The sequence below is a fragment of the Brachyhypopomus gauderio genome, chromosome 1 (genome assembly GCF_052324685.1).
Source record: "Brachyhypopomus gauderio isolate BG-103 chromosome 1, BGAUD_0.2, whole genome shotgun sequence".
Classification (NCBI taxonomy): domain Eukaryota; kingdom Metazoa; phylum Chordata; class Actinopteri; order Gymnotiformes; family Hypopomidae; genus Brachyhypopomus; species Brachyhypopomus gauderio.
Genome location: NC_135211.1, coordinates 54405459 through 54421423, shown reverse-complemented (window position 1 = coordinate 54421423; position 15965 = coordinate 54405459). Strand labels below are relative to the sequence as shown.

Here is a 15965-nt window from a genome sequence, read left to right as displayed (position 1 = left end):
CTGCTGGTTATTATTTCCTTAATCTGGAACCATGCACGGGTTTTTGGTTTGCACACTTTCTATTAAACCATCCTATTTTCCTGAGACTTGGCGTGATCGCTTCCTTTTCAGTTGCTCACACCTGCCCGTCACACCTACACACCACTGAACAGACACACTCCTACACATACCTGACTGAAACACACAGATTGTAAAACAGCTCTGTCCCAAGTGTCTTATTAATGTTCCAAATCCAGACGTCCACATCCACACTACTGTGAAAGAAAATGTGGCAATATCTTTTAATTTCATTTACACATATGACAAATACCTCAATATTAAAATGACATGTAATGAAAAAACCATCTTTTCAGTGCTTGTGCACACACATTTGACAACATTATATCAAAGTTCAGAACTAAGCAGTTTAGGATTATTAGGTTTAATATTATGGAGGGTGTTTGGTGGTGTAGGATCATAGTTGAGGAATGGATATGAGACCTCACCTTGAACAGTAGTTTATTATAAAGCACAGGGTACTACAGTTACTGGCCTCTCTAGCGCCCCATACTGGCTGCTCTGCAAATGCAGTGAGGGCACTGTCTTTCTCCCTCTTTTTCCCTACTTTCTGCAGATTGTCTGGTTGTTTGGTCACAGAGGAAGGCTGTTCTTCTCTGGCTTCAGCTCTGAGTTCAAACCCCTCACACCTGAAAGAACTGGATCTGACTTACAACCACCCAGGAGACTCAGGAGTGAAGCTGCTCTCTGCTAGACTGGAGGATCCCCACTGCAGACTGGACACACTCAGGTATGTAGGAATCCCCTTAAACACCCTGTGTGTGAACACACACTCCAAATGTGAGAAGAACAGTGTCATACATAGAAACAGCACCCATGGTCTTATTCCTAAAATACATACAGTATCATACATGACACCAGTGACAGCTCGTCAGTAGGGGGCGCTGGGGTGCCGCCCTCATCAAATTATCCATAGAAAAAAATTTGACTTAGACATATGAACTTATGTAAATTAGGTACCACTTTAAAATAAGGCTCCCTTTATAAAGGGTTATAAATGGTTTATAAATGCATTTACAAATGTTTATTAATTAGGTTGTAAACCCCTTAAAAGCATTAATAAACAGTTATAACGCATTAATAGAATAGGCAATAGTAACCTGTTTTTTTGCCAAATAGTGATCCTCGTCCGTCTTTAGTGTTAAATCTCATATTTTGCTGGAATTTTTGTATTACATTGTCTTCTACATTTAGCCAGCTTTAAACGTGCATACTTTATCACAAACATGTTAATAAGTTTAACCATTTAATCACCAAGTTTAATAATTAAACCACCTACAAGATGTTATTTATTCATTAATTAGGATTGCATTCATGGCAACATTCTTTATCATGATATGTTCATGTGATTCTCACAGATATTGATTTAATGTTGTAAGGCGCTAACATATACCTTGTACTCTTGAGGTCGAGTAGCATCTTCTTTAGGACAGCATTCCAGGTGTGACTTCCTTTACTGTTTACTGCTGGCCACTTCCAGACATCTGTGATCTGTTTATTATATTTAATAAGTTTATTATATTTTATTATATATTACTGCTGCTCCCAGATCAGTATGTAGTTTTCAATTTTGCATTTGCTAATCCACAAATCGCAAATGGTCTCCCCTCACTTGTTAATGAGGTATCAACATTTATAGCCACCATTTATTAATGAGTTATTAACACTTATAACCGTCAAATGGGAGCCTTATTCCAAAGTGTAAACCCCATCACCATTTGTTAATGAGTTATTAACACTTATAACCGTCAAATGGGAGCCTTATTCTAAAGTGTAAACCCCATCACCATTTGTTAATGAGTTATTAACACATATAACCGTCAAATGGGATCCTTATTCCAGTGTAAACCCCATCACCATTTGTTAATGAGTAGACTTATAACCGTCAAATGGGAGCCTTATTCCAGTGTAAACCCCATCACCATTTGTTAATGAGTTATTTACAGTTATAACTGCCACAAGTATAAAACACATGACCAATCAATTAGTCACATTTATGTGATAAAAATATAAAAGAAATAATGAACACATTTATTTACACAAAACAGATTTATTTGCACAATAGAATAAAACATGTGCAAAGGAGCCTGAAATACAAACTGGCTTAACTAAAATGACCCATACAATGGTAATTTAAAATAAAAATGTCACTAAAATAAATTATATCTATTACTGATTTCTTAAATCAGTTAAATTAAATAATTCAAAAACATTTAAACATCTAAATTTTTTTCTAACATTTTTTTTCAGAAAAAAAACAAACAAAATAAACATTATTTACCGCTGTAAGTTTTCTTACTAATGTAAAAACAAATGTGCCAAATGAACAAGACCAAGTGTATACAGGCCATTAAACTTGCTTGCTTCTCCTAATGGGCAGGAGTGTACCCCCAGCTTTCATTTTTTCTATTTTATCTTTTAAATCTTCAGCTCTATGAATAGTAGCTTCACATCGCTTAGCAAACGCCAGCACTGTGTCTCCACTAGGCCTTTTGGCCAGTTCCTCTTCATACACCTCAGGAGCTGCAATAGAGAGCTCTCCAATCGCTGAAGTGGACACCACAGTGTTCCTGTCAATGCTGTGCTTCCGGAAGGCCCTGGTCATGGTCTTGGCCTTTGGTAGTGTTTTAAGAATAGATTTGTAGCGGTGTACAATTTCACTTGGTGTTTGTACTAGGCAAGGGGGAAAAAAATCAGAATTTAGGTGCATGGAGTAAAAATACGTAATTCCACAGAAACCATAACAGTATCCAAAATCAAGATAAACATACACTAATTACAATGTTGAGAAAAGCATATAATGGCATACACAGGTTACCATGGTAAACTACATACTGTTAGTGGCATTGTATTCTCAGTATGTTGGGGTTTTTACTTCATATGCATGCTTATGCCTGGCTCAACCTATCAGTACTATGTCCATGGCCCACACAACTGATTTCAGAGCCCAAATTTAATATTTATATTATAAAAACTTTTATATATTGATTGGTTGTGTTCTTTTGAATGTTAGTCGCAACAATCTGAATTCTGAAATCAAGACATAACTGTAAAACTACATGAGAATGTTACTTTTTGCATGATATATACATTCTGCCAGTGCAAATACATCTCTGTATTTATTTACTGCTTACCACGCTGCCGAAACTTTTTGTGCTCTTTCTTTGGTTTCTTGGCTCCCTTGCTGTGCTTTTTTTTAGATTTTTTCTTACACTTCTTGTGGGTTGAAGATGAGGATGAGGATAAAGAGAATGAGGATGAGGACATGGATGATGTATCAGTGGTTTCAGAATCATTCACAGTGACTGGCTTGTCCATGGTTTCTTCCTTTGTTTTAACTGAAAGGTGCAAAAAAGAATCACTGAGATTTTACCATGTGGCCCATGTACTAAGTGTAACTAGGTAAACTAACCCCAGTACTTGATATCACATAATACCGACTAGCAAATCTAACTAATTCCAGCTACTCACCTGTCAAGGCGGACAACTGCCCACGGAGAAAATCTCTCTCTTTTTCCAGTTCTTCGATTTTCTTATTCTGCCACTCCAACTTTTCTTTTAGAAATATCACCTCTTGTTTCTCCTTGTTCAGGAGTACTGTTGCAGTAGGGGCTAGGTCAGAAGCTGAGCCTAAAACAGATATTACAAAAATTAGAAGGTCAGATCCACTATCCTGGCTATCCTCTGACTTAATAAGAGGTTTAAAGCCTTGTAAACACCTTTTAGTTTAAACAGAAATACATACACCTTACAACTAAAACACAATGCTATTACTGTTTTTGTAGTTCACTGCAAAAAGGTTGGCTAGAAGTACAGCCATGAAGCGCAAGGCACTTGGAAATATCCTACCATTATAACTACTAACATTTCAGCATGAGATTTTTTTTTGCAAAAATACACTAAACACTCAAACTGTGAACGAATACGTTTTGTAAAATTAATTTCTGTGGAAAGTACCTGCACTTCAGTGGCAGTGAAATATATACGCAGGAAAACCGTTGAGCATGTTAGCTAACGTTAGCTAGCTAGTTTACCACTCTCTGCTACGAGCTAGGTAGGCTAGCTAGTCTAGCTAGCTGCTACCCTGCCAAGTAAGGTCAGCTAATGGCAGAACTACAGAAACGTTTAATTATCTGAGGGACTGACAAATAAAAAAAAAAAACTTACTTTGTCGCTCATCTTTTGAAACTTGGATGGGACGGTAGGATACGTCATTAACAAGTTCTCCTGTGATTGGATGTTTCTACATCGCTGTCTGTGGTTGGATCTTCAAATTCTAGCGCCAAAATATTGTTGTTTTTTCCTCTTCGCATCAATCGTCTGGAAACAGAAGGCGCCATATACTTTGTGCTAAGAAACTGCTCCAAACAGGTAAGAAGTATAAAATATAAATACATAAATAATTTAAATATTATTTTTTGTAAGCCTGCAAAAATATTTTGTTTTAAGATGCATGATAAATGCAGTGAGATAAATACTGACATGATCACAATCATTCTTCACACAATACTATAATTTTGCAATACTGTTCTCTATGCTTCTCGTGTATTTTCAACCTACTCCATTGTTGTGCTTCTAGTTTCGTTATATTATCAAAATCCATTGATTCATTCACCTGTTGTTTTTTCACTGTGTAAAGATGTAACTATTTTGGATTGTCAATTCTATTATGTTGTATTTTAATGCATAGTTTATTTAGTGTGTGTTCTTACCCAATATGAAAAATAGAATTATACCAAAAACTGAAAAAGCTTTCATCATAAAGGTATTTCAGGAAAAAATATGTTCTTGTTAATTGTCAATGTGTACTCCCTCAGCAGAATGTCTCTGGAATCAAAATTGCGAGCCAGGGTTGAGGGAAAAAAAGAAGACACTAAAGTTGATTAAGTGGTTGCAGAGGAAACACCTTCTGAAGGAGAAGATTAGATGCACACTCTGCCACCACAAAATGAAAATGGTATCTGTGTCAAAAAAGGACCAGTATATCTGGTATGTTATATGGCCTGATAATCTATATCATTATCAGCTTATCCTAATACTTGTTACGAATTGACCAGGCAGAGAGGGATCCAAATGCGGAAGAACACCGCTTTTATTGAAATGAGAAGCTGGTACAGAAACAGGCAGGGGAATCACGAGTACTAGGATAAGTAACAGCGTGTTCTTGGCGTGGTCAGGACGGTCCAGGGTCATACCGGGGGAGCAGAAGTCAGGAGGTACAGAGGGATCAGGCAGGAGACAAGGTCGGGGACGTAAGCGAGGGTCAGAACACAGGAAAGCAGACAGGTAATAGAACGGCTTGGTACGCGGCATGAGTCGGCAATACTTCGCGACTGAGACGTGCTGGGGAAGGTGTATAAGTGTGACTGAAAAGGGGGCGTGGTAATGAGGGGCAGGTGAGGCTGGTTAGGGAAGATCAGGTGGCATTCCTTACAATACTATCATGGATATCTTTCTTCTCATACATACTCCTCTCTTCTTCTATTACATTACTACTACTGCTTCTATAAATTATGATATGTATAAATTAATAAATCCAAACTCAAAATCTAAACCTAAAATAAAGCTAAACTCAGAGTGCAAAGTGTATTAAAGTGAAAATTATATGTACCATGTTCACAGGTGCTGTAAAAGGGCAGGTCACAGAAGAGTCTCAAAAACTGTCAGAGCTGGATCCCTCTTTGAAAAGTCAAAATCATCTCTCTTCAGTTGGATGAAGTATATTTACAGGTACCATGCTGTGTTTTGCATAATGAAAACTGTATGATATATATTACATTACATTGTAAACACATACCTTTAAGCTAAGCACATGACTGCAGAAGTCTTGTCAATGTGTGCTATTACATTATTCCTCTACTACAGATTCTCACAAGGACTCAGGCTCAGACAGATATGATCAGTGATGAAATTGCTGGTAGCTCCACAACACTGACTAAAATGGCAAGGTGCATTCGAGAGGTCTGTATTGGTGCAATGGACAGACACAGAAGGAAAGGCAGACAGTGTCTTGGTGGTCGAAAGGAATTTGTTGTGATAGACGAGAGCTGCTTCTGTCATCAAAGAAAGGTTTGTAAACATTTTCAGTACTTTTAAAATGTGAGCTTCTTAAAGACACCACTATTTGGTTGACCACACATATACAGTGAGGAGAACAAGTATTTGATACGCTGCCGATTTTGCTGGTTTTCACACTTGCAATGCATGTAGAAATCTGTAATTTTTATCATAGGTGCTCTTCAAGTGTGAGTGATGGAATCTAAAAACAAAATCCAGAAAATCATACTGAATGACTTTTAAATTATTAATTTGCATTTTATTGCAGGAAATAAGTATTTGATACCTTACCAAACAATACGAATTCTGGCTCTCACAGACCTGTTAGTTGCTCTTTAAGAGGCCCTCCTGTTCTCCACTCATTACCTGTATTACCTGCACCTGTTTGAACTAAATAGAATAAAAAGACACCTGTCCACACTCACACACAAACAAACTCCAACCTCACCACAATGGCCAAGACCAGAGAGCTGTGCAAGGACATCAGGGACAAAATTACAGCCCTGCACAAGGCCGGAATGGGCTACAGGAAGATAGGCTACAGGTTAATGAGAAGACAACACCTGTAGGCACAATAATTAGAAAATGGAAGAAGACAAAGATAACAGTCAACCTCCCTCGGTCTGGAGCTCCCTGCAAGATCTCACCTCGTGGGGTTGCACTGATAGTAAGGAAAGAGCCAAAAACTACTCGGCAGGACCTGGTCAATGACCTGCAGCAAGCTGGAACCACTGTTTCCAAAAAAACTATTAGTAATTGTTGCGCTGAACCTTCTTACCTTAGCGCAGCGTGTTCGTTGATTGCAAAAGAAAACATTACCAGTCTTGTCTTTATCCTTTTATTAAAAAATACACATAGGCCTATTAATTAATACAGAGATCTCTGGAGAGCTCACATTACCTAATTATGTCACCCCATGTGCAGCTCTGAAGCTGTCTGCTCTCTTCACCATTATATATGCTTTCCTTCCTAAACATAGGAACTGCACATTCCATTGTTCAACCTACAGCTGTCTCTATTCTGGAAGCGAGGTCTTACTACCTGGCCTTACCACATAAGGTCACAGTGAGCCTCCTCTCACACATCCCATTTTTAGCCTACTGCAAACGCATGGAGTATTGGAAGTGGCACACAAGCACGTACACAGTCATTCTTACTAACAAGCAACTTAATCCTTAATATAATGAAAGCAAAACATATAGTAATTAATATTAGAGATTTGATTAATACTTTATGACTAGTCAAAATATATAAATTATGATAAGCTGTTGATTCAATACTGTAATGTAAACAAACTATGAAGGGATTAAGATGAAAATCAGCAGATGGGAATTTTAGTTACTCAAAAGTGTTCTGAGGGCAGAACGAAAAATGATTGGTTCGGAGAGATAACCAATCACATTGTAGAGGAGGCGGGAGCGAAAAAGGCGGGAGCCCCCCCAAAAATCGAAAACCGACGGGACCAAAAAAAAAAACAAAGAACTGTTGCGCCTGAGAAATTTACCAAAAGGTAAGAATTTTTCATTTCGATTTGTTTTAATTGCTTATTTGGGCTTATATCGATGAGTTAGGTTGAATCAAGTAAGGTAACCTTATAAGGCTAACGAGGTAAACACTAGCTAGCTAATTTTTAACCTCGATTAACAGTAGTTTCACTAACGTTAGCTAGCTAGCTAGCAATTTCAATTACGTCTGAACGCCAACATTATTTACAGACTAATAAAAACATAGTTAGCTAGCTTGATATAGTAGATGTAGTTAGGGAATTAGCATGTAACACTTGCATTTTAGTGCTTAGCTAGCTTCCTAGCTAGATTTCCTATTTGTCATTGACAGTGAAAAATCCCAGTGTTGACTCGCCAATAGCTTTTCTAGCTATTTTAAATATGCGTTAGCAACGGGTTTTTTTTTTGCTAAACAAGCCAGATAAATGTAGCGTGTAGTGTAGTGCTGCTCTTAAGGCAGGAGAAATGTATCGTATAGTGTAGTGCTGCTCTTAAGGCAGGAGAAATGTACCGTATAGTGTAGTGCTGCTCTTAAGGCAGGAGAAATGTACCATATAGTGTAGTGCTGCTCTTAAGGCAGGAGAAATGTACCGTATAGTGTAGCGCTGCTCTTAAGGCGGGAGAAATGTACCGTATAGTGTAGCGCTGCTCTTAAAGCGGGAGAAATGTACCGTATAGTGTAGTGCTGCTCTTAAGGCAGGAGAAATGTACCGTATAGTGTAGTGCTGCTCTTAAGGCAGGAGAAATGTACCGTATAGTGTAGTGCTGCTCTTAAGGCAGGAGAAATGTACCGTATAGTGTAGTGCTGCTCTTAAGGCAGGAGAAATGTACCGTATAGTGTAGTGCTGCTCTTGAGGCAGGAGAAATGTACCGTATAGTGTAGTGCTGCTCTTGAGGCAGGAGAAATGTTCCGTATAGTGTAGTGCTGCTCTTAAGGCAGGAGAAATGTACCGTATAGTGTAGTGCTGCTCTTAAGGCAGGAGAAATGTACAGTATAGTGTAGTGCTGCTCTTAAAGCGGGAGAAATGGGCTACAGGAAGATAGGCTACAGGTTAATGAGAAGACAACACCTGTAGGCACAATAATTAGAAAATGGAAGAAGACAAAGATAACAGTCAACCTCCCTCGGTCTGGAGCTCCCTGCAAGATCTCACCTCGTGGGGTTGCACTGATAGTAAGGAAAGAGCCAAAAACTACTCGGCAGGACCTGGTCAATGACCTGCAGCAAGCTGGAACCACTGTTTCCAAAAAAACTATTAGTAATTGTTGCGCTGAACCTTCTTACCTTAGCGCAGCGTGTTCGTTGATTGCAAAAGAAAACATTACCAGTCTTGTCTTTATCCTTTTATTAAAAAATACACATAGGCCTATTAATTAATACAGAGATCTCTGGAGAGCTCACATTACCTAATTATGTCACCCCATGTGCAGCTCTGAAGCTGTCTGCTCTCTTCACCATTATATATGCTTTCCTTCCTAAACATAGGAACTGCACATTCCATTGTTCAACCTACAGCTGTCTCTATTCTGGAAGCGAGGTCTTACTACCTGGCCTTACCACATAAGGTCACAGTGAGCCTCCTCTCACACATCCCATTTTTAGCCTACTGCAAACGCATGGAGTATTGGAAGTGGCACACAAGCACGTACACAGTCATTCTTACTAACAAGCAACTTAATCCTTAATATAATGAAAGCAAAACATATAGTAATTAATATTAGAGATTTGATTAATACTTTATGACTAGTCAAAATATATAAATTATGATAAGCTGTTGATTCAATACTGTAATGTAAACAAACTATGAAGGGATTAAGATGAAAATCACAACAATTCCCCCTTTTTGATCTCTAAATAGATCAAACTTTAAGTTAATCCAAAACTACATTTTCATCTTCTGACTCCAACTATGACATCATACCCAAACATCTTTGTGGTTCCTGCTTCTCAATCTTACTGCTGATTAAGCTTCCCACTAAGCTTCTTCTACATTGGAATACAACATTTACCTGTAATCATAAGTCAAAAGTATTCCCACAGAAGTTAACACAGACATAATAAGACAGTCAATTCAATTATCTGCTGTCGTGTCCATTTAGTATAATCTGATCCATGAATGCCTTATATCTTAATTTCTGACGTATTTTCCAGTGATGGTCCCAGTGTTGGGGCAGGTCTAAACCATACTATGTTTATCCTAATTAGGCCTAAAGGGTCTTAACACAATTGGCCCACTCCTATTACTAGATATACAGTACACGACCTACACTAGAGATGTGCCAGTACTCCAGATGAAAACATCCCAATTCTATTGATAGAATAACTAGGTTCTTGGTACGATGTGCGTCTCTCTGAACAATAATGCTTACCTTTGAACTTTATTATTGCTAAATGGCCGTCCCAGCCGGCCAGTAGTATGATTATCAACTCCTAAAGCTTTATGTGAAACTCTCCAAGGGATCTCAGTTATGCAGCTACTATTACAACAATATTGGCCTTGACCCACCATGGATCCATATGCACAGGGGGCAGTCCCCTGTAAGGTCCTTTAACATGTTGTTAAATACTAACAATCACAATGCTACTACTTTCAATGATAATATAAAAACATATAGACAAAAAACAATGTTACACAAGGCCTGTAAAACATTAGACAATATTACTAAACATCCAAATACATCACAAAACTTTTACTGCAGCATCATCTATTCTTCCGCCCTGTTGGAGGCAAGATTATCTTCTTATCCCGCGAAGGAGGTCAGGGTGGACTACCTGGATGTACCTCCGCTCTCAGGTGTTATTTTGACCTGTCGTTTGAGAGCTCCGTATCTCGGCGCGCTGGTTCTGATGCTCAGCACCGGCTGAGGTGGTACCACGTTTCTCCTTTGCCCTTCAATCGGACAGAGTGTGATGTTCTCTTTAGTGACCTTGAATGAACTGGTCCACCTGGGCTCTGACCACTTTCTTTTGATGACCTTAAGCAGGACCCATTTGGTTACCGGCAGGTCCGTTGGTTCTAACTCCTCTCCTGGTACCTGGACAGAATAAGCTTCACAAATTACTTTTTTAGTTCACTGTAACCTTCCTTGTACGACCCCGAGTGTACCTGTCAGGTTTCGCAAGCGCATTGGGGGACCCCCGAAAACTTCTCACTGTCATGAGCTCAAACGAAGTGAATCCTGCAACAAAATTCACTGAAGATCTTCTGGCCAACCACATAAATACCTTTGTGCACATACCTTTTCCTTTACCTTTACCATTATACTTACCATTTATAATCTCCATTTTAGCCTGAGATTGAGAATGATAAACCAACCCACATTTGTGTCTCAAACCCAAATTTTGTTCCACAAATTTTAGCTCCCAGCTAGTGAAGTGCATCCCATTATCTGAGCATACTTAATTTAGTAAACAATGGTGCAGTATCCAGTAATTTTTATCAACATTCTGCAGACTGACCTCGAGTCATCTGCCCTGGTGGAAATGCTTCTACCCAACCTGAGAATTTATCCTCAGTCACTAACAAATACTTTAATCCCCGTATTGGTATTTCTATACCCATGTAGTCAATCTGAACTTCATCTCCTATATTCATTGCATTTGTACATAGTCTTAGATATGTGTATTTCCTTACACAATTCTCTGCTGCTGTAACAATGCAAATTTCCCCACTGAGAGATTAACAAAGAATTATAATATCCTATCTTACCTCCTTTGGTCCAGGGAGCCTGCTTAGACCTTTCCTTAAAGCATGACAGCTGTTATGCATGTCTCAAATATCACATTACTCTGTCCAGACTGCTATTACGTCAGTATAGGTGCCATCAGTTAACCAAAATTTTTCTTCATTTATTTCTACCCACGTGCTACCCTGTGTGCCTCAGTTAACACTGGTTTGATCAATTGATTCTATAAAATTCGTTTCCCATTTTGTCCTTTCCAGACTTCCTTATTTCTTACCATATTTACTCAGCAATGCCATTTTATTTTAATAATAAAATTTTATTTAAGTACTCTATTTCTTAAATTTTTTCTCTGGGGTCAATTCTCCTGTACTTTACATAGCTCTTAGTCCTGTGGTCTGCCTTGCAAACCATCTAATGTGCTCCTATTTGCCTCTGTCTCTCAGCTTACCCCCTTTTGTTATCTTGTCACTCTGTACGTACAACCTCTGCTTCATGCTGTGTGCATGGTGTTTTCTAACAGGTGTATCTCCCCCTTTACTGAAATATCATTCAGGAATGTATTTCAGAAACTTCTAAAAAGAGTAATAAGTTTTAATCAGTAATTTGCTAAGTCCACAGCCTATGCCAATGTCTGTTTTTGTTTAATAAATTAAACTTTAAGTCCTTAAACTTAAAATAAGTCCTTCTTTGAGATGGAAAATACTAGTCAAATGAAGTTATTTTAATACACTAGTTATTACAAGATTTAAATTAGCTCCCACTCAGAAAGTTAGTTGTTACCCGATGCCTTGTTGTACTGGTTTCCTTATCATGCTCACCTACTCCTTACCCATGTGACCATGGTGTGAAGATAATTAGATTTGTGGAGTGGCTGAATTTCCCATTATCTACCAGCACTGCTGCGCATGTCTCAGCTTTGCAGGGTTGCCGCCCCTCAGGCCCCAGTAACCTAGGTTACCTGATCCTGTAGCTGTTCTTCAAATTCCTCCCATGAATTGGATCCCCTCCTATGTCATACAACAATATAACAAACTGGGTCGGGTGGCAGGACAAAGGTTCAATCAAAGTGATCTGGCTACCAAGAAATGAACTGGGAGTGGACGCCCCTCGCGGCTCATGAGTGAGACTTCAGGAAACCCCTGTAGATAGCAACCGTGGAGGCCAGTCTGTGGACTTCAGGTACATCAGGTGTCTGCTGTCTGTAAACAGTGCATTTGTAATGTCTCTTCCACAGGTTAACAGGTGCAGTCTTTGATCTCAGGAACCTGTGTTTAGTGGCCTGCTGGCCGCATTGTACAGTCATTTGAACAGTTCTGTGCAGACTTTGATATTCTCCAGCCAGAAATGATAGTCTTTGAGTACCGCCAGTGAGGGACAGCATAGGGTTTGCCGTAGCTTTGCTGTCCAAGTTCTCATCAGGGCCCCGCCATTGCCCTGGTACTGCAGAAGGGTTTGGTGCTGGACCTCTGACCTCTGGCCCTCCTCCATCCTACGGTTTTGTGGGGACTCTCTTTCGCCCAATGACTCTCCTGAACACAAAGAGAAAGCATCCACCCCACCTGCCACAACGAAGTTGCCAGGATCACTGTGACCTTCCTTGCCCCTTCCCAAAACCCCTTCTTCTAAAATTTAGGTTAAACCCATACTGTTAACACTACTGCATAAAATAATACACTTAGGGGACATATTGAGGTCTCTGGGGCGGATCCCCTGTGCTCTGAGATCTTTTAGATTGCAACAGCTTGCTCAGAGACATTTTATCTCTGCCCAACTTCAAGAAGAGTCTCAACACCTTCCTGTTTAGATCTGCTTTTAATTAAGAAACTCCAACTTTATTCTAATTGCCATCTTACTTTCTTTATTGCAATATTATCTTATAATTTGTTACTCTATTACATTCTTTTATTATGTTTGATTTCTTTTAACATTTTTCTTTTTTGTCTATTCTATAAAACACTTTGAGTTGCATGTATGTTTGAAAGGTGCTATACCAATACAGAGTATTATTATTATTATTATTAAACATTTCCTAGTCACTTTAACTGGCATCAGGTTTCTCATATTAAACTGACAACATACAGACCTATTCCAAAATTAGAAAAACATAGAAACATTGATTATAATTCAAAAAGCTACTTTCCTAGATTATCTTTTTAAGGCCCTCAGTGTAAACGATTTCAAGTATTATTATTATTATTATTAAAATAATATCTTTATTATTATAATACTTAACACCACAAGTCTGCCAGAACCAAGCTCTCTAGCTGCTGTCAGCTTGTCCAGTTTTAGCTATCCAAATACCTCACCGTTTCACTGACATTTCCACCTCACACACTCGCTTTACTTACTCCGGTGTGTGTGTGCTATTTATAACTACTCCATCCAAGTCTCTTTTAAAACGCAGTTTACACTTCACCCCACGGCATGCGTTCCCTTTTTTAGCCTTAAATACTAATATTCAGTGTCAAGGGTAACTCGCGCGTTTTAAACTCCACGTCGTCGATTTTATCTATTTGTACGATTCCTGTTTTTACATTAATTCCTGGATAACTTAGTTAGTGGGCATTACCGAGTTTAACTCATACGGTGGCTGTGGTGTATCTTCCTGAATATCTGCTGTGTAGACCCCACTCCTTCTAGTTGATTATGAACAACCCCCAGCAAACAGTATTTGTACATGCGTCTCAGAGCTAAATCTTCTCCGCGTTTGATAATTTTGCGAGTTAAACGTGTGCACTTTAGCCAGTTGGTCTATTTTGCGATGATGTAACAATTCTCGGTTAAGAGGCGGAGGCAAATACACGAATGAAATTTTACTTTTTGCTCGCTTGTCTGCTTGTCTAGGCACACTGTCCCTACGCAACAGGTGCGCGCGCTGAGGCATTTCTCTAGACGTTCAACTAAGATTAATTACTTAGTTACTAAATACAGAGGAGGGACAAAACCCATACTGTGTACAAACAATCCTGATTTCAATACTAAATGACATAACCTAGCGTTAAGATATAAGAAATTATGAGGAAATTAAATACACCCACTTACAATCAAAACTATAACACCTCAGACAAAGCACATACTATGCTATTTGTTAAACAACGAAGGAAGAAATTTATCCGATGACTTATAGCCAATATATATATGGGATACAGAGAAACAACTGTCATTAACAGGACAAACCCAGCAACCATTTAAAGTATAACAAAGACCGTCAGCATAGCGAACCCAACTTATTCAACACAATAAACGACACACGAACTTATTAACAACCGGACTTGTTTTATGATCCCTAAAGTATAGTTTTAGACTATGGGTTGGCCTGAAACATATTCAACACTCAAACAATGACAATATATGAACCCACAAAGTATAGTCTGAGACTAGGGGAGGGTGCGAAATTGAGAAATTTAACTCAGAAGTAAAACACAAGTAATCTCAGGACGAGAAAATATCCACGCACGATCACTAAGCTTTACCGACCAGACACAAGGAGAACTTATATACAATATGCAAACAATGCATGGAACAGAAACAGATGCAATAGACTTAATTATACAACATGACCCACAGCACGCCTTACTTACTATGCAAATGAATACTCAACGTAATCGCCAAAGACACAAGGTACAGCTGATACTAAATATATGCAGGACCAAACCAAAGGGGAAACCTGAATAAATTAAATACAAATGAGGGAGGAGTCACATATTACATACGAGACTCTAATGTTTTATTTTGATCAATTAATTACATCTGAGGACACACGATTCTATGTTGGTCACCCATACTGTCACATAACAGCCAGCCCTTCAAATATCACACTGCTTATGATATTCTTCAATAGTATGAATCACTTTACTAGTCACACTCATCTGTTCCACTAAGGTACTCCATACCCTTAAAACTAACATTATATTCTACTTAAAACCATTTATAAAACTTGCATTTTCCTCACCAGTTACAAACGTTGATAAAAACAGATACTCACCCAGAAGTTCTAAATATAGAACGAGAGTTCCGTTCTGACACCGTGAGGTTTTACCATCCTCAATCAATTCAGGTGCATTATCCGGCTTTTTGCTTTATCGAAATAATATTAATTTATGGACTCCTCAAGATCCAAAGGTTAATATCAATACCCAGCTCGCAAGACTCGAACTTGCGTAGGTCTCGTTCCTCTCGTCAAAAGAACGGATCGGCCGCCACACCACGGAATAAACCTTAAATAAAAACTTGTTAGTTTTCATTATTACACAAAAACTTGTTAGCTTTCATTTTGCCGGTAGGGACTTCAACCCTAGAATCACCTTTATGGGACTCAAACCCATTTTCCATAGTATACTTATACTTTTACCTTTTTAGACAAGACTGGATTTAATTTAGAATCATCCAAGTACTGTCAGTTCACCACAATTTAGTTGCAATTCAAATTTTGCAGATTTGTTTTAACAGGTTCTGCTTTACCACTATTGTTGTGCCGGCACGGTCAAACTGTCAGTCATTAGATGAAAAGAAAAAAGTTCCAAATTATTTTGCAATCACGTCGGGGTCACCAAAATGTTGCGCTGAACCTTCTTACCTTAGCGCAGCGTGTTCGTTGATTGCAAAAGAAAACATTACCAGTCTTGTCTTTATCCTTTCATTAAAAAATACACATAGGCC

At 38.6% G+C, this 15965-nt stretch overlaps 1 protein-coding gene across 1 annotated transcript in view; it reads left to right on the top strand.

The window, feature by feature from the left end:
* LOC143525612 (NLR family CARD domain-containing protein 3-like) overlaps positions 1-15965 on the top strand; it is a 53049-nt gene that overhangs the window by 13653 nt on the left and 23431 nt on the right. The window contains exon 4 of the mRNA XM_077019784.1: positions 614-787. Within this exon, the coding sequence (XP_076875899.1) occupies positions 614-787 (174 nt within the window). The remainder of the gene's footprint in view (positions 1-613; positions 788-15965) is intronic.